This window comes from Fundulus heteroclitus, unplaced genomic scaffold, assembly GCF_011125445.2.
Source record: "Fundulus heteroclitus isolate FHET01 unplaced genomic scaffold, MU-UCD_Fhet_4.1 scaffold_598, whole genome shotgun sequence".
Classification (NCBI taxonomy): Eukaryota; Metazoa; Chordata; class Actinopteri; order Cyprinodontiformes; family Fundulidae; genus Fundulus; species Fundulus heteroclitus.
Window position 1 is genome coordinate 28,443 of NW_023397031.1, and position 14,726 is coordinate 43,168.

General features: G+C 42.9%; 1 protein-coding gene across 1 annotated transcript in view; it reads right to left on the reverse strand.

Annotated features, from left to right (window-relative positions):
* The window catches only part of furina (furin (paired basic amino acid cleaving enzyme) a), a gene marked incomplete at its 5' end in the record, with an annotated part of 44,621 nt that overhangs the window by 6,861 nt on the left and 23,034 nt on the right, over positions 1–14,726 (reverse strand). Inside the window, 6 exon segments of the mRNA XM_036133249.1 lie at positions 704–828; positions 915–1,094; positions 6,605–6,722; positions 9,120–9,223; positions 10,368–10,468; positions 13,618–13,830. Of these exon segments, the coding sequence (XP_035989142.1) occupies positions 704–828; positions 915–1,094; positions 6,605–6,722; positions 9,120–9,223; positions 10,368–10,468; positions 13,618–13,830 (841 nt within the window).

Sequence of the window (14,726 nt, forward strand, 5' to 3'; positions counted from 1 at the left end):
ACACTACCTTTAAGAACATTTTACTTATTTTTAGATCAGTTTTTGCAGTGCACTAGGAGTGTGTCCACAAAACAAACAAAAAAAGCATAAAAAATAAAAATAGAGAGTTTAGTAAATAGCTCCTGGCTGATGATGAATGAGTGAGGCCAACAACCAAGATCTGTTTTCTGGCAGATTGATTTGTGCACGGAGCTGCTTTGTTTGGTTGATCTAAGATCCAACGGCAAACATAAAGGCACCTTTTCGCTATAACTTATGCCGCCTCGTGTCCTCGTTGCACTTGTGACCTAGAAACTGTTCCCTGCCTACGATCCTGAGCCAAATGCTCCAATCCCTCAAAAAGCACCTTGAGGAAATGAGAACAAAGGAGGCTTCAGGAGGAGCTTAGAGCAGAGAAATCAAGGGTGGATCCTTTCCTTTGGATAATTGGTTTCTACAGTTCTCCCAGAGACGAAGCAGAAATACATTTTAGCACGATGGAAAAACGCCCGCAGGTCGTTTACGTCGCTGTTGTAACGCAGACGAACAAAGATCAACAGGTAAACTGCAGAGCAAAGACACCTCGAGCCACTTGATCTCTAATCGCCTTGCTTTGACCCTCTTAGCTGAAGCGTAGACACAACAGATTACAAAGTATTAAACAATTTTAAAGAATAGACGTTAACCGATCTAATTTTGCAGAGAAGAAAGAACGGCGCTTTACCGTAGTCTTTTTCGTCGGCAACGTTCTCGATCTCCAGCCTCCACACCCCGCTGGGGTTCTCGTCCCAGGAGTGGGTGGTCATGAAGGCCCAGTCATTGAAACCCTCCGACGAGTAGTCGTGAGGCCTGCGGGGAAAGCGAGCAAAGCAGCCGCGTTCAGAGGTTTGTTGACTTGTAACAAACGCGTCCTCGATTCTGGCGTCACCAGGTACCTCGGGTGGAGCAGGGTGGAGCGCGTGCCGGCAGGACTGACGAGGTGGATGGCCAGGTTCCCCCTGCGGTTGTAGGTCAGGGTGAGCTGGGCCTGGACGTGCTCTAATGAAGTCACGTGGCTGTCGGAGCCAAAGCAGGCATCCACGTTCCTGTCGATCACCAGACGGCTGCCAATGTTCCTGGAAGAATACGGCAGGAGCAGAACCCGCACGTCAAGTCAGGTGCAAACCTCATCTTTGCTTGTGTTGTGTTTTTTTTCACAAAGTGTTTGTTTTGTCGTGTTTTCAGAAAGCAGATAGCTGCTGACTGTGTGAGACGGTGAAGAGGATTATCGCCTTAGAACCTGTAACACCGCCCTTCTTAGGCAGGTAAAGCATCCTACACACGTTCTCTGCTTCACCTCAAATCCTCTTAGGAAATTAGACACATCCACGACCACGGTGGAGCGGACAGCGGCGCGGGGCTTCGGGCCGCACAGACGGCCACATTAACAGCTGCAGAGATTCTTAGACTTCGCATGTCGCCTCAGAAACAAAGCCTGCCCTCCACACTAAGTCCAAACAGAAACACGTATTTTAAGCACCCTTATAGGATCGCCTGCATTAAAACACCTTTGACCCGTAAAGCAGCTTTAACACTGGAGAAGGCAGCTAGAGGCGGAACTTAAAGCACTGTGGGGGAGCGTTAACATGCAACTCTGTCACCTGTTATTAGCTGTTTAGTTTATTAAAGTCAGAATGAAAAAAAAAATGAAAACCAGAGCTGTGACCTACGTGACGAGTTCTGCTAAAAGGGAGTTGTTACCTTCCACAGTCACCACGTGCTTGCTGTGGATCAGAGGCTGCTGCTAAGTTTAACACAATCGCCTCGGCTTCCTGAGAAATAACCCATTACAGCTGGCCCTAAGGCTACCTGACAGGAACTGTGTCGTTTGTACAATAAATAGGATTAACTGTGCCCCATGTATGTTGGTCTGAATGTGAACATGTAATGGGGTGTTTTCACTGACGTCACTGGCCAACTTCCGGTCCGCCATATTGGGTGGCACACTTCCTTATCTCTAGTTGTCTTACACGTATTATCGTATCGCGAATGGATAAGTACGCCAGCACGCTAGAGCGACCAGATAAGGACGTATATCTGAGGAAATGTTCCGTGATCGACCATATGGACCCCTATGCCCTCCACGGTGCCTTGTTTAGCCGTAATCCAGATGATTGGCCAAATGTAGAGCACGGCGACATAGTGCATTACCTGGTGTTCGGTGAAAACCCTCTGCACACTCTTGAGGAAATGAGAGCTTACAAGGATCTAGAGGCTCACAACCAGTTCACATCTGGTTATGTACATCAAGGAAATCGCCATCATACGTGGACGGGTGAGTTTTAATAAGATGGTAAAAATGTAAACAATCCGACGCAAATGTGTTGCAAATGTGTTGCACCGCCCGCCGCCGGCGGGCGGTGCGCGAAGGCGCTTGGCTGCAAGGCCGATCGACGCCGCTCGCGGCTTTAATTATTTAAGCAGAACAATGACCAGTGCAAAATTAAGTTGTATTTACCGTATTGGCGCCGGTAGGAGCTGCAGATCATAAAGCCAGCAAACAGTGGGAACACAGCAACTCGTTCAAAGGTAAGCTGCGCTCAGACGAGCTGGCACATGCTAACCGTTAGCGCTAACAACCACTCGCGCATGTAATGTACTTTTAACTTGCTGCTATGTGTTTCAAACGTTTAGAACACACTCTCATTGACATCGGGATACTGTGGAAAGTTATGTTCGGTCTTACAGCCGCGATCCAAGCGAGCCGACGATCTCTTTATCTCTGTAACTCGTTCAAAGGTAAGCTGCGCTCAGCCGGGTTAGCACATGCTAACCGTTAGCGCTAACAACCACTCGCGAATGTAATGTACTTTTAACTAGCTGCTATGTGTTTCAAACGTTTAGAACACACTCTCATTGACATCGGGATACTGTGGAAAGTTATGTTCGGTCTTACAGCCGCGATCCAAGCGAGCCGACGATCTCTTTATCTCTGTAACTCGTTCAAAGGTAAGCTGCGCTCAGCCGGGTTAGCACATGCTAACCGTTAGCGCTAACAACCACTCGCGAATGTAATGTACTTTTAACTAGCTGCTATGTGTTTCAAACGTTTAGAACACACTCTCATTGACATCGGGATACTGTGGAAAGTTATGTTCGGTCGACTTACAGCCGCGATCCAAGGGAGCCGACGACTCTTTGTTATCGCTAACAGTTGTTCTCCGTGGTGGCGCCTCCAGGCAGGAAAGCGGTGGAAAATTAATCTGTTTCTATGTTTTTCCCATGGCGATCATGTGTTGCGCTGTTACAGCCCACAATACAGCAACGGTTTACCATGGTTGAAATCAAGTTAAGGTGAAATTAATCAAATTAAAACACGGCTGAGAGAGGGAGTACAGTATGCGGTAGTAATAGGCAGTAGAGGCGGCGGAGGCAGTCAACACGGCAGCCGCGGAAAGTAATAAGTCATGACGCCCAAGCCCTATTATTAATATATTCTTCTTACATGTTTTAAATACTTAACAGTTAATTACCTGTGACAAAGTGAGCACCGCAGACTCTGGCGTATTCCAGCTTAACACCGTCCAAATCGGACCTGGATATCCGTGTCAGCCATAGGTGACGGCGTTGTTCAGACAGCTGTTTTTTTTTTTTTCACACTGATTCACTATTACGGCTGGTAGGCGATAGAAAGAGCGTTGATCTCCACCTCCACGGGCCGTGCAACCAACCATTAAACACGTTTTCCCCATTGTTCACTTCCAATACTGCCTAAGGCGTCATACAATGCAGGTCAACGGTGCGAAACGACTGCCACCCAATATGGCGGACGCGCTGAGTAGTCACCTGAGCGTGACGTCAGCTGAAAACCCCCTATTAGATCATATTGCTATGAACTAAACTGATCTGAGTTGGAATTGCATATGACTGCATGTGAATTAAACTTGTAGAGGTTATATTTGCTCTAAATTAGTGCTCTATAAATAAACCGTGTACTGGTGAGATGTTAAATCAGATTCTTTTTCTGTAATCATGTTTTTATTGGTGCCATTATTTTCAAAAGCCAAAACCTCTGTCTCCCTCTTCTGCCAGTGGGAGTAATTACACCCTTAATGGACGTGATGGCTATGAGTAAAGTCCTAATATTACAACGACTGACATTACAAAACTATGATTATGTCGTTGTGATATCAAACAGTGAGAATTCAATACGGGGCATCAAGCAAATATTCTATGCTTCAAGTTCTTTTGTTTGTTCCTGCTTCACGCGTTTAAAAAAAAATAAATAAAATGGAATCAGTCAAAACTAAAAGAAGGACAGAAGTCGGTCTGAGCCAGAAACTCATTCCTCTTCCGGTTAAGTGTTTGTAAGGTTTATCACAGCAAACAAAAGATAAGTCTCAGAGCCAACCAAACGTGAAGCTTTGTGATGCTGCGGCTGGGTAACCGGGGAGACACAGGAGGCTGTTTCTGGACTATAAATCATCTGCTGAAAAGCTCCAAGAGAGCGTCCAGCTCATCCACCTGCTCTTCTCTCAAAAGGTAAATCTGCTCTCTTTATCCGCGTGATTATTAGCAATAAATCCTCCGTAACACAATATGCAAACACCCAAATTCGTTTCACATTCACAGCTGCTGAAGAAGGCAAGAAATCCAGCTTATAACAAATCCGACTTTATTCAGTGAGGTTATTCTAGTGGTATTTTCTCTTTAAAAAAAAAAATCTATTTCAAAACATGAACCGAATGAGAGATCTCAGATTGCAGAGCTACAGACTGAAGCTACTCCGCAATTCAAAAAACAAGCCTCTTTTGATGTGTTAACACATGAGTCTATTACCGGAGTACATCACTATCACTAGCTGAAATAAATGCCGGCAATTATGAGCAAAACTGTCATTTTAACCAGACACGACGCTGATCGTGCGGCGCGGCCTGTACGTAGCGAGTGGAGCGCTGATAATAGCGTAAATCCTTCTTCCGATTGTTTATTGTAAATCACGGCTGATAAAGAGAGTCGGCTAAAAACCCGAAATGGAAATTGAATAACCTGCAGCTCCCAGAAGCCTGGACCATCTGCTCGTCGCTGCAGTAAAAGGAGAGACGGAGCTCAAACCCAACGAGACGAGTGACAGCGAGCGCATAATGAACAGAGGGCGTCACGCGGCGTCTGGACCGTGTCACCGGGAAGAAGGGCGGAAAAGACGACGGCTGGAGTGTGATACTGAACATATAATTGGGAGAGGCCCGAGTAGACAAATATTGGCAGAGATCTTAATGACTGCCACTAGGCTAGCGAAGGTGAAGACACAACGCGTCACTGAAATGATGCATGAAAGCGTCTCATTCGCACGCGTACTGGGATGAAACTTTAGACTGACCGGATAAACAGTCCTGGAATGAACCCAAAGCCGTTTTACATGTGGCGTCCGGTTCATCGTTTGGTTTCTGATGGCTTTTTTACCAAAAGGAGTGTAGCCCAGGAGCCACGCACCGTTCAGTACTCGTCCGTTCAGCGCCCTTCTCTCCGTTACACAGAAAGTTTGTGACAGAACCGCTGTTTTCACATAAAACATGGTAGCCGCACATCGTCTGGATGTTTTTCTGGCAGCATCAAAGAACTGAAGTATAACACTGCAAAAACAGAACTTAAAATAAGTAAAATGTTCTTAAAATATGTGTATTTGTCCTTGATTTGAGCAGGTAAATAAGATGATTTGCCAATGGAATAAGATTTTTGCACTTAAAATAGGAACAATTCATCTCCATCATCTTATTTCAAGTGCAGAATGCCTAATTATCTTATATTAGGGGTTAAAATACTCATTCCATTGGCAAATAATCTTATTTACCTGCTCAAATCAAGGACAAATACACTAACTTTAAGAACATTTAGCTTATTTTTAGATCTGTTTTTGCAGTGAACCCGTATTAATTCAGTCGACATGCAGCTACTCTTGCTTTTTTTTCTTGTAATCAATACAAAATGCACACATTATTGCTACAACGACCGCTGCCAGCAGCAAGTTAGGCTACATCACATCCACAGTGGGAACCAGCTTCACTTTTGCAGCAGCTGATAACGAATGTGTTGTTGTTTTTACTTGGTTTGTGCATTCTGGTTTTTTATTTTATGTCTGTTAAGTACGACGGAGTATTAGGGCCACACATGAAGGGAAATTTTTTTTTTGCCATGACGAGATTAAACTCGACATGTCGACTTTAAAGTCGCCATGTCGACATTAAACTCAACATTTCGAGAATCTCAAATTCAGAACTGCGAACCCGGGTAAGCATCACTAGGGAAAGACGTTACGTTATTGGTATTTCACCGCTTCCAGTGATGATTGTACAGTTGCAGCACGGCAAAGACTACCTTCACACTTAATTAAAACGCAGAGACTGCAGCTGTGGAGCGCGGTTGCTCTTTTCTCCAAACTTTGGAATGTCGAGATTAAAGTCGCCACGATATATCAACTTTATTCTCGAAATGGCGAGTTTAAAGTCGACATGTCGAGTTTAATCTCGTCATGGCAAAAATAAATTTTCTCTTCATGTGTGGCCCTTATACTCCGTCGTAGTTAAGAGCTGAAATGCCGTCAGTAGTTTAGCACGGTGTCATCTGTGTGGATGTGCGGCGCACCAACCTGGGCTCTCTGAGAATGGAGATCACGCACTTCCTCTGCGGCCCCACGTTCGTCCACGTCTTCGCCAGTGATACGATCGCTCCGGCATCGAGCAGACCGTATCCGTACGAGTGACTGACTGCAGGAAACGAAGACAGAGCGGAGACGAGTTACATGTCAGGGATGTCGGCTTCCAGAAACTCTGCTGGGTCCAGTTTAATTTTCCACTTTGTGTACATCTTTGGGTTTCATATAACCTGACTGGTAGGTTCTTGTGTCATGAACACGTTTTAAGATATCTGTTTGGTATAAAGACTTGTGTGATTGTGCTCTAATTGTACTTTTGGACACAGTAGATCAAAAGCCCCTCAACTCTAGACTGGAGCATGGGGCGGGCATCCAAAGTCCCGTCGTTTGAATGTTTCATGATCAGCCTTTTAAACGCTAATCCTGCTCTTACAACCTTGTGCCTGGTTGGCTGCAATGCTTTTTTTTTTTTTTTTTTGGGATTAGTTGGTTTCCCATTTTTCACTTACAACTGGAACCAAATGCCTGCAGCCGATTCCTAACTTGTACAACCTACAAAGAAAAAGAGCCCATTTCTCCAATTTTAGTACCCCGTCTTTGGCTGGATTCCTTTATTTGTTTTTAAGCCTCTTAAAAGCTGCGATTCATTTTATCTGTCTGAACCGCTGTAATGTAACGTACCGTCTCATTCCCTCCGGTCGGGACACCAGATGCTTTTACTTGTTCCAAAGATGCGATCAAAGCTCGGCGAGATGGAGATTTTTTTCTGCTGGAGCTCCAAAAACGGAGGAATGCTTTGGCTTTGCACATCAAGCAGGCACCTTTTCACACCGTTTTTTAAATCTCTGCCAGTGTGAATTAATGACTGTGTCCTCAAATTCATTTGCTCTCCTTGTCCTACTTGTTTTAATTCTTGCATACTTTTTTTTCACCTCCCCTGTGCCTGTGTCTCTTATATTTAGTTCTAATGTGCAGCACTTCAGCCAACTATGTCTTATTTTGAAGTGCCAATATTTAATTTACAGCATGGTGAACTAAGAATGTGTTTGACAATGAGGGAGTTTTTTTATCAATTAAAAGTTTCTAATAATTGATGTAACCAGCTCTTAAAAACAGCGCAGATTATTCTAGGTACACTAGTTTATAATAAGCATGCTTGTTTCTAACATCTCTCAGAACTAACCACAGATTTCCTGTGGATGTAGGCTTTCTCAGCTCGTCTGTGCCTTCCTGCTGGTGCTGGATGATGGATGAGAATCTTGCTTAATATCTCAGCTTTGAGCACAGCAGATATCGTGAACACATCTCAACCTCCGTTTGTAGAAATGCAGCCCTAAACTTTGTAGCCCTAAACCCCCAACATGCTTCACTGTTGCCTGCAGATATTTGGTGCAGCTCTATGACCGTTTCATTGAAGGGGGGGAACTGCCTTCTGCTACGGACAGATTTTTTTAATTGTCGACTCAAGAGTGCACTGCAAAAACGGATCTAAAAATAGGTAAAATGTTATTAAAATTAGTGTTTTTGTCATAGATTTGAGCAGGTAAATAAGATGATCTGCCAATGGAATGAGTATTTGGATCCCTAAAATAAGATAATTAGATATACTGCACTTGAAAAAGGATGATGGAGATGAATTGTTCCTATTTTAAGTGCAAAAATCTTATTCTATTGGCAGATCATCTTGTTTACCTGCTCAAATCAAGGAAATATACACACATTTTAAGAACATTTTACTTATTTTTAGCTCCGTTTTTGCAGTGACAACCTGCTGCCATTTTCTTCTGCGCCCGAGATACGACGTTTTTATGCATAGTTGAGTCTTGCGGCTTTTTGTCTGCAACTCTTCCCTAAAGCCCACGTCTCGTCAGACTTCTCCGGAAAGCAGAGAGGTGTTGGCTGAAAATGAAACAACTGGATGCGTTTTTCCCCTCTGCTGCATTAAACTTCCTAGGTTGACCACTGCCTTTTCGGCTCAGTGTTGATTCACGACTTGATATTCTTTATTTATCTTGCTGTTTGTAAAATGTTACAACTATTCGTTATATCCAAAGCATTCTGAAGTCTGGTTCACACGGCAGGATTTTAAACTAGTCGGCCGATTTTCAAAGCCTGAGAGACACCATACGTTTTTTTTTTTCCTCTCTGGGAATCCCTCACCTCGCTTTCTGATTGGCTACACGTCATATTTGACAGACTGGCGTGCTCGTTTATCGTCTGGAGACACCACACACAGTAGGAGATCGGGGCGAGACGATCCAACCTGTTGACTATCCCCAATTTGAGGTCGGAGCGGCCCTGATCGCTCTTAGCACACCACACACGGCAAGATAATCTCTTAAGATTATCTTCAGAGACACGTCGATAATCAGCTCCTCTCAGAAGAGAAGATCGGGGCGAAAATCCTGCCGTGTGAACCAGCCGTTAGTCAGCTTTTAGTTTGGATCATTGGGCCTAAGAGGCATCTCCTATGTGCAGAGAAAAGGAAACTTGGATGAAGTCGCTGTACCTCTGCGTCCAACTCCATTGACGGTCCAGTCGTTCGTGAGCAGGTGGGCGGGGCGAGAGGTCTGCACAACCAGATGTTGCATGTCCCTCCAGGTGAGGTGTTTACTGGAACGAATGGAAATGCAGATTAGCACATAAATGCTAGCACATGCAACGGCACACGCTCTGGCTTATAAATCTAGTCGAAGGCTCCAAAGCAGATCAAAGAGTTACGCTTGACAATCCTTGCTACAGTTCTAACCTGCAGGTGGACAGCTAATTAAAACAATGAGGTCCCAAGCCACAGCATCCAGGCAGTTTATTCAATCTGAAGCCGGCATGTGTTTGAGGTTTATTTCTACCCTTTGGCAAAACAAAACAAAAAAACTGACAAAAGGCGGCGTATAATTATTCTTTCCTGAAAAATGGGACCTTTAATCTGGCAAAGAAGGGGTTAACGCAGAGTCTGGGATGGATTTGTCTCTCTTTCATTAACTTCATACAGGCTTTAAATTCATTATGACTTTTTATTGTGGATTTGGTTCAAATGAAGGCTTTTTTTTAAGTAACTTTGGGTAAATCCTTTCTCATCGACTTCACTTCTATCTACCCCCCCCCCCACAATAATCTCACTCTGCTGCAAGACTAATTACTTCCATTCAAGCTTGTGCTGAACATATTTTATGACCATCCATTAGTGCTGGGTGACCAGATAAGATTGATTAGTGCTCCGAGGTATTTGTAAAAGCAGTTTAATTATCAGGCAGAGGGTTTAAATAACTTCATATTTGACTAAATAAAAAAAGGGGAAAATAAAAATCTTGTTAAAATGAATGCGTAACAGGCAACACCAGCAGCAGCAGCAGCGACTTAATCCAACATGAGGGCTTTAATGATGTAGCAGCAGAAGAGGATGAATATATTAATATTTTTAAAATAATCAGACTTTTTTTTTTTATATGAAACATTTTCCGTCAGGGGTTTTCCTCCCATTTGCCAGGAACTGATAACAGGTGAGCATTGACTCAAGCTGCTTAGAAATCTCACTTGCTCAAGCTAAAACAAAAAAAAAAATCCAACTTTAATTAAACAATGAATGCACATCTTAATGAGTTTGAGACATACCCGCTTTCTTTTCTTTCCCGTGCATTACGCTGATTTGAATCAAGAAATTGTGAGTAAGTAAGCAGGAACTGGAGTGAGTCAGTGGGCCTACAGCGCAGCAGCAGCGCAGGTCCAGATTCACAGAGGAGTGGCGATAAGCACTTACTTGGCTTCCAGGGCGAGAGCGATGATCCCAGCAGCCAGCGGGGCGGAGGCAGAGGTGCCGGTGTGGGAGTCGGTACATTTGGATTTGAGGTCTGTTGTTATCTGAGGCAGAGAAGCAAAAAGCGTAACAGATTTCTCCAGTCTTATGGCGCTTTGAGGACGCATTTGTTGACTTACAGATTTCTTCTGCTTTGGTTTTCAGATCTAACTAAATTTAATATAAATTTACTTAAGTAAATACAAGCAGCAGTACTCAGATGATGATTTCCTTTAATGAAGAAGAAAAGGCTATCCAAACCGACCTCTAAAGCTAAGAACCGATTTTTCCCTTAATACATGATATCAATCAATGAATACTTTTGTTTATGCTCAGGTTATAAATGTGTTTAATGATGTGATGAATGCAAACAGAAACGCACAAACAGAAGAAATCTTTAAGGAGGAGAATATGTAACCAGAGCACTTTATATTATTGTCTTATAAATCTAAATGTTTTCAGGCAACACAGCAAGGACACTTTCTATATAATGAAATATTAAAAACCATAGACATTTATCAGGAGTAAACTTTTGTCTTAAAGATCTTTTGTCACGATTCCTTTCAAACTCCTACACCCAGATAACTTGAGATCATCCCCAGTTAAATGAAGAAAAAAAAAAAAAATCCTTTACCCTCCACCATATTTTTTTTCATTTGTTATCTCATACCGCTTGTATTTGCTAGGGGGCAAGAATCATCTAATGCATAAAGAAGCAGAACGTTGAGAGAAAAGGGCCGGCAGCTGAAAAATCTAACCGTGGGAAGCATGAGCTCTCCTCCTCTTTAATAGAGACTTTTCTTAGACTGATCTGCTTCAGCAACACCCCCTAACTGATTCACAGCGGAGGGGCTGTGGATTCCCTGGGCAGGTCCAAGATGTGAGTGTCTCCCAGTGCAAGAATAAAAACCAAGCTGCTGCAGAACCAGAGAATGCGTTGAAAGAAAACAGTCTTAAATTATATATATATAAATACTTGTCAGAAGTCTGACATGCAAAAAGCCTGCAGTCCTGAAGAATAGCACAAAGGAGGAGGTCAATCATCATTACTGAATAACAAAGTAAAAGATATTTCCACCAGACTTTATTGAATGATCATTTTAAATAATAGCAAAAAACTGTCATAATTATGCACTGAGAATTTCTAGTAGCAAACCTCTGTGTCAAAACAAAGCTAAACAACATCTTAATAAACACTAAGATATTCCCCCTGGTGTAACCTCACAGACGCCCCCCCCCTCCCTCCCTCCCTCCCTCCTCGTCTCCAGCGCTCCGTTTCAAACTTCACGAGTGACATCATAATTAAATCAGTGCATCACAGACACATTAAGGGACCCGCCGCATGTCATGAAGTTGTCGTCGGCCGCACGTCAAGCCTTTCGCGCCGCATGGCTGCATGCTATAAAGTGAAAGAGTGTGTGTGTGTGTGTGTGTGTGTGTGTAAGAAAGAGATTTAATGCTTGTCACAGGAATGTTAAGCAGAAACAGATTTGATGGATGGAGCTCCAGCAGTTTACTCTGAATGCTTTAATGACTCAAAACAGCATGAACAGAAAAGAGGTCTGAGGAGAAGTTACTTAACACCTGCATCCATGAACTGTGTGTTGCAATGGAGAAAAAAAAAATTACTAAAAAAATCTTTAATCTGTTAAATATTCAACTTACTTGCAACTAAGGCAAACATCCAGAGTGAAGATGTTTCAATTTCTTTGACAGCAGTGTAGAATTATGATTACCAAGTGAAGCTGGGTGGCTGTTTTCTACTCTTAACAAGAGCCTAAATTGGAGCTGCATTCATTAGAGAAAACATTTGCATGAAAAAAAAATAAATGTCTCTGCAAAACTGTAGATTTACATGTTATTTAGGTCTGCAGCAATCCTTAAATTGGCAATAATCAGACCAAATGTATGGTATGTCATTGCTTAGCTGAAAACATTTATTAACCCGTAACAAGGATATGCCAAAGAAATTGTATATCAATTTATATCATTCATCCATCTGGGTTTTTTTTTTTTTTTCTGATTTGAAGTCTGCATCCGGTTTAGGCAAATTCTGCTTTCCCAAAGGGATACAGAGGCATTTCCAAGACATTCAACAGATGTAATCTGTCTGCGTTTGCTTCCTGTCAGTCAATTTGGACACTCCTAAACTGAGAAATGTCTAGGAGGCAGCTTTACTGGATGCAGGAGCCCATTTAAAACTGCTCCCTTCAGTTTAGAGGAAAGGCAGCTCCTCCCTAATGATTGTGCTTCTCAGCATCAGCCCCTAAACATCCTCACAAGAGCAACACCCTCGTGTAATTCCACTGTAAATAGAGAATATATCAGAGGTTTAATCTCCGGCTCTTTTCTCTACTTGAATTTTAATTGTTGTGCAGCACTTTGGTCAACCAGGTGTTGTTTTAAATAAAAATAAATTTGGTATGCAGGACTAAGCTCACAAACTCACAGCACGGCGACTGTCACTCACCAGCCTAACCGAAGATGCAGATCATATGAACCAGTCCCAACTAATATCATATTTCTATAAATTAGAGCCACTGTCCTCCAAATTCCTGTGTGTGAGCATAATTTCCTGGCTGCAGTGGTGCCTATAGGCGAGCTGCACACGGCAGTAATGTCCGACTCCAGCTGTGGGTTGGCTCCGCTGATCAAAAGTCTCAAAAAAACAAACATGGTGGGCAAAGCGTCTGACTCACTGTTAAACAATTCTGGTATGAAAATGTGTTCAAATTTCTCAAATGCCGAAGTGGCCTAAAGTCTGGAAGCACCTCAGATTACCAGTGTGGTATCCGATCCAGATTAAAGCGATCTCAACAACTTTGCAGGCTCCACGGACAAGAACAGAATGAAACAAACTGTTTTCGTTCCCCGTTTCTTAAAAGTGAATATTATCTGCTAATATCTTTGGGGATGGGAAGCTGAAGCCTCAGATTTTGCACCGTTAAAAAGGCTTTACGTTGAGCGCCTAGTAAATGAAATATATTTTTTTTATTTACCAGGTTGCTAAAGGAACAAATGTACCTGGATTTAAAAAAAAAATAAAAACCTGATGCCTCCACCTGGTAAATATTTCAGATGTAAAAGCAGGTCCTCTTTTCTTTCCCAGCAAAGAAATGAAGGACATAGAGAGAGAGAAGCCAGTGCTTTGTGCAACAGGAACATGAAGAGGCAGACAAACGCAGAGGACACGCTGCACTTGGCCACAACTCACAATCTGTTTCTCATTGATGTTCCCCGAGCTGTAGGTGGTGGCGAGGGTGGAGGAGCAGGCCTCGCTGTACCAGGGGACGTTGCCGTTCTGCGTGGTGCTGCTGATGGACAGCGTGTAGATGCTGTTGGTGTAGCCGTCGCAGTTGCAGCTGTCCTTCTCCCTTCCTCCGTTCCCAGAGGCCCACACGAATATGGAGCCCAAACCTCCACGACCCTGAGGGACAGAGAGCACAGTGACGTATAAAAAAATAAACAATACACTAAACACACATCGGTTTATTTAATTACCTCGCAGACCAGCAACAGAGACAGGGGAACAAAATACCAATCAAACTTTAATAGAAATACCAATTACAGGAGGGTGAATGTATTCCAGGACTCCCCTAAAAAGAGGCCCTATTAAAACTCAGCGTACGTCGCAGGGGCCAAGGTGGTCACTCAGTAAATTACAAAGAGCTAAATATGGCATGACAGAAATGCAATACAGAACGGCTCAAAAAATGACAACAGCTCATTATAATAAATCATCCAACCTCTCAGCCTTTGAAGTGCAATAATTTTCATCTAAGAGCTGCTTTATTGTATTGAGTGGCACCATCTCTCTCTCTCTCTCTTAGTGTTGATCAATTCCAGCGATGCGCCACCCACTCCGCTATCTGACAGCGCTGTCACTGTGCCAATTATCTTAGTAGTCGATGTCAGCGCTTCCAATCAGCTATATGGCACATGCTTTGAATCCTACAGTGCTACAGCAAGAGACCGAGCGAGCAAGCGGGCGGGAGGGAGGGAGGGAGGGGGACAGTGTGGGGCGTAATCTGGATTCCTATAATTCTGTTGACTTGTTCATTTCTCATGTAGTCCCATTGTGCCGGACGCAAAGAGCTGTGATCAGCAACAAGACGGCTGAAATCACAATCTGCATCATTTCTTGTTTAGTATTCAGACTGTCTTGCTTTTATATGCTGACAGATTGGTTTTCAAAATTAATCTTCTGAAATCTCAAAGTGTGTGAAATATATATATATATATATATATATATATATATATATATATATATATATATATATATATATATATATATATATATATATATATATATATATATATCTA